Consider the following 4,871-nt stretch of genomic DNA (forward strand, 5'->3'; position numbering starts at 1 on the left):
CTGCCACAGTCCTCCTGCTGCCGCAGGGGCCGGTCAGTTAGATTAGGCCTGACAACACTGTCAGGACTGGAGGTGCTGGGGATTAAAGGAGTAGTCCCCGGTTCAGGCAGAAAGACTTTTGCTTTTTAAACTCAACTGTCAATCAAATCCATACCCTCTGCTTCAGAGCTCTAGGCAGCAACTTTTGCAACTGACTGGCTCTGTATGGCTCAGTCTGAGCCACTTTGTTTACTTTCAAGTGGCTTGCACCAATGTATTGAGTCCACACACACCACAGAATGGACAGTTGACAATACAAGTTGTATTGAATCAGAATCCAGGGCAACTCCTCTAAACTCATTTGCTTTCCGTTTTGCATTCATTTTCTCCTTCTGTTTCTCCTTCCTATGCGGTCCTTCTCTCTTTCTCTCTCTCTCTCTCTCTCTCTCTCTCTGTCCCAGAACCTGAGCCAGAGGAGCGGGATCCAGTTTCGGCAGGATCAGGTCATACTTGCCTAGTTACATCCTGGTGCCGGGCCAGGACGTATGACAGTGATGCAACATGGGCCATTTCCTGCGATCTATCAGCCGAGCTTTGTTGTGGCTCACCGCGGAGCCATTCGCCCCGAGCCGGGCTCGGCGAGGTCAGATGACAGGGGGGGTTTGGATTTCCTATTGGGGTAAATAAAACAAATGCGGCCTTTTCAAGTTGTATTAGATAGTGCGGCGAGCGCTAGGCTGGGCCCCGACTGGTTCCTTTTAAGTAAAGCCCTTTCTGTTTCAGCACACGGCTTTAAAGAGCAAAGGTTGAGGAAACATAGTTAGCCTTCGCCAGGCTCCCAAACAGAGCCGTTTAGGAGACATTCACGGGGCTTCCATCAGCAGGGAAGTCAGATGAACTTAAACAAGCTATAATAGCTTGTAAAAACAAAACAAGCTGGAATGATAGTTGTATTAAAGAAAAGGAATCTGAGGTTGAGTTAGTGTGTGTGTGTGTGTGTGTGTTTGTCTGCTATGAGTGTGTTCGGACTGACCTGTGAGCTTGGGCCCATGCCTCATGGCAAGGCTGCCCTTCATCCCGGATACGGACACCGTCAGGCTGGGCCGTGACGGGTGAGCGTCTGTCTCCATGGCAACCACCATCTGGACGGTGCGCAGCGAGACCTTGTGGAAGGGCTGGAGTGCCCGGAGGGGGCCCGCGTGACCCCAGGACCTGGACGGGGACGCAGGGGCAGAGGCGCGGGGAGAGGCCGATTTGCTTGGCGAGGACTGAGCGCTGGGGGCTCGTCCGGGATCCAGGCGGTCCCCGGCCTCGGGGAAAACCTTCCTCAGGAACGCCTTGGCTTGCTCCAGCTTAGCGAGCGTCGGGTTAATCTTCAGGGGACGCGAGAGCTCCACGTTCAGCTCCGCTGTGGAAGACAAAAAAAAAAAGCAATAACTTCAAGAAAAAGTAAAAAAAAGAATGGTGCTACGCAGAGATTTTGTTTTCAAGAGTTGAACAAAGTGTGTCAAGCCTGAACTCAACATCTGTTTTCAGACATTACACAAGCATCTATCAAATCCAACTAAAAACACTTTAAACGCCACAGACGCAAAAGCTACAAATTTAAATTTGCGGTTGAACACAACATCGGAAAGAATCTATGTAGGCAGCCGAGGCAGGGTGAAGTAGCCTACTGGGCAAGGATTAGGACACAGTATGGAGGAATGAGTGAGCAGGTACTGGGGAATGCAGGTCACCCCATACTCATCCAATTTCAAGAGAAAAAAAAAAGTTGAGCTGACACCTTTTGACAGGAGACACTCTCTCATTGGCCTGCATGTGTATTTATGAGGTGGAGAGTGAAGCATTGTGTGTGTGTGAGAGAGTGAAAGAGACAGAGGGTGAGAGAGTCAGACAGACAGACAGGGAGAGAACAGCCATGATGGAAAAAGAAAAAAAAAAACATCACTTAAGCATTATTGAACAATGTCTCCGTGCTGTTGCGTAATATATGGGCCACATCCACAAACACACTCCTGTTTGTCTGCTGGCTTCTGACCAGTTGCACACCTCACATTAGTTCCATTTCGCACATACAACGCACTCCGCTGAGTCTGTCGACAGCTAGTAATTCAGGTAAGAAAGACATTCAACTCACCCACACTCCTCAATTGGAGCTGGTGTTAGAGACAGCCTATGTAATATCATGACTATGGTCTGTCACGGCCAAAGCCTAGACAAACAGAAAGCCATGCCTTTTTACAAGGTGGGCTGTCGTCAAACACTCCTGCATATCAGAAACTACCAGGTGGATGGATTTCTGAGCCTTACATTTACTGGATGCTAGCATTCGAGAAAGTTCACGACTATATCTCGTCAGCGGCAAATTCCATGAAGTCTCTTGTTTCTCGCGCAAGACTGGCGCTAAAGCTCTGGACAAGCTGGCTTTAGGGTCGTTTCACAACCCGCTTTCCGTGATCGGCCTTTTCCACTTGTCATCCCTAGCTTGGCCCTTCACATCTGCCTCTGTGCATGTGTGTGTGTGTATGTGTGCGTGAGTCTACAGTACGTGTCTGCAAGTGAGTACATGCTAATCAGTGTCTGCTTGTTTGTGGGCTTAAGCGTGTGATTCCCTGTCTCCTGTGAAGGTGGAAGTGGAGGTGGACACACTCGGGATGAGATCCAGTTGAGGACATCCCCTCAGGCCGGGAAGCAGTGAGTCCATGTGGGGAGGGAATGTGTGTGTGCATGTGTGTGTGCATGTGTGTGCGTGTGTGTATGTGTGTGTGTGTGCGTGCATGTGAGGTGGGTATTGAGGAGGGGGGGTTGGGGGGGTTAGGGGGGTAGCTGGTCAGAGGAATGTGCATTGTAGCATGGCTTATCATTTCCAGCTCGCTCATCATCAGGAAAAGTTCCCAGTGGCGAAGTAAATAGCCTGTGTGTCCACTCATCGTCCAGCGCCCTCCCCCTCTCTCTCTGCACGACTGTGGGGACCTGCTGTGTCTCAGCTTCTTCCTCTCTGGGCAGAGCAACACGTGGATGGTAGTGATTAGGGGAGGGGGTGGGGGGTGGAGGGGCACAGTGGGAGGCTCAGTACAGGATCATGCTTTTGGGTGGATGGGTGGATGGGTGGGTGGGTGGGTGGGGGGGGTTATTACCTGTTTAACCTGTCAGACGCACACCTGTGTCTCATAAGGAACGGGAGGAATGCTACTGATACATCCTCAAACCAGGCAGGGAGTTCAAACACGCTGGGCTCAAAGCTGGATTCTGTTTACTGTGTGTATGTCTGTGTGTGTGTTTGTGTGTGTGTGTGTTCTGTGTAATTTATGCGGGCAAGATTTTATGGAGCTGGTTGAGAGATGTGTTTGGCATCCAGACAGGGATTTCTACAGCACATAGTTCTACAGAGTTCTCTGATTTATTCAGTGTGAAAGGATTACCATCAGAGCGTGCAAATGGCTATTTATGAATTTCTGAGTAAAATAGTGACACGTCTTTCATTCTCATGTCAGTAGGATAGCTCAATCTGCAATATACCGGTACTCAATCTGCAATATCCTCAATATGGTAAAACGTCACTGTTTGTAATAGTTATGTAAAAATATGGTATATGATATACAATGTACTGTATGTTAGAGACTTCTACAGTACAGTACTTTTATAGAGTGCATATAATGTATTTTTGTATGTATATAATGTATCTTCAAGGCAAACCTAGCCTGGCCAGAGTGCACATATACATTTACATTTTGTACAATTTACAGTACATGGTCTGCTCCATAATGTAATCTACATAGAAAGTCACAGTGTATTTTTGTATGAGGGCTGTTCAGAAGTAGCCTGGTGTGCCATGAGCCTATTTCAGTGCACTGACTGCACCCTGCCTTTCTGCCTTTCTGCGGCTTGGAAACCGCAGCACCTTTTCCCCCGGAGATCTCCAGGGATGGCGTTCACGGCAGAGCTCCCGTCCGCTGCTCAGGTCTCCCATCCTGGGCCACATCTGTTCCGAGCCTCCCTCTGCGCTCCAGGCTAACGCTTGACCGAGCGGATCATCTATCTCTCTCTCTCTCTCTCTCTCTCTCCCTCTCTCTTAATCCTCTTTCTTTTTTAACATCTGTGGAGCTGTGTCAAAAGATGACTCGTCACAGAGCACCAATAAATAAGAAAGCACGCCATTATACGACTGCACGGACACCCGTGTCATCAATGTCTGTCCAGTGTGGTGCGGAGCAGCTAAGTGAAGCGCCTCACAGCAGGCCTACACTGGCCATTCCCCTGGCCTCCCCTCTCCCCACCATATGTTTCCAACGCTTGGACAGCATAGCTAAATGGCCCACATACACTGTAATGCAGGCTGCCAGGGAGATGGACAAGGAGCGGGTGGAAAAAAAACGTCAAAATCGGCAGAAACCAACGTTTTTTTGGGGGGGTGGACCAATCGCTTGCCCGGGCACCTGGGACAAGCGCATTCTGCGTCTGGACAAGTTCTTTAATATTCCCATTTGCCCAGCAAACAACCAGACTTTTCCTGTAAAATGCCAAAAATTTGATACAGTCTCTCAGAGCATCAGACGGAGATAAATCTAAGGTAAACAGGAGAACCTGATCTGCTGAGGTGGGAAGCGTCCACTCCCCTCGTCCGTCTCACCCGCTCCTGGACGTTTTAATTAACTTCTGAGGAGGGAGCCCTGGGCTAGGCGCGCGCGTGTGTGTGTGTGTGTGTGTGTGTGTGCGTGAGAGGGAGGAAGTGCTGTAGTGCACTTCAGACTACTGTGTATTGACACATTTAACTTGAGCTACCTTCAAAAGGTGCCATTTATAAGCTGTGCACCGTGCCAAGAAAAGAAGTGAGCGAGGGGGGAAAAAAGAAAGAAGTGAGGGCAGAGGGAGAAGGAAATTCCTCCAAA

At 49.4% G+C, this 4,871-nt stretch overlaps 1 protein-coding gene across 1 annotated transcript in view; it reads right to left on the reverse strand.

Moving 5' to 3' along the window:
* Window positions 1-917: 917 nt before the first annotated feature.
* The window catches only part of LOC143099122 (intermembrane lipid transfer protein VPS13B-like), an 11,605-nt gene continuing 7,651 nt past the window's right edge, over window positions 918-4,871 (reverse strand). Inside the window, exon 3 of the mRNA XM_076262205.1 lies at window positions 918-1,387. Within this exon, the coding sequence (XP_076118320.1) occupies window positions 933-1,387 (455 nt within the window). The 3' untranslated portion in view covers window positions 918-932. The remainder of the gene's footprint in view (window positions 1,388-4,871) is intronic.

The sequence above is a fragment of the Alosa pseudoharengus genome, unplaced genomic scaffold, assembly GCF_046254945.1.
Source record: "Alosa pseudoharengus isolate Yale_2024_CS ecotype anadromous, Long Island Sound unplaced genomic scaffold, YU_APseudo_1.1 YU_APseudo_1.1_scf_243, whole genome shotgun sequence".
Taxonomy (NCBI): Eukaryota; Metazoa; Chordata; class Actinopteri; order Clupeiformes; family Clupeidae; genus Alosa; species Alosa pseudoharengus.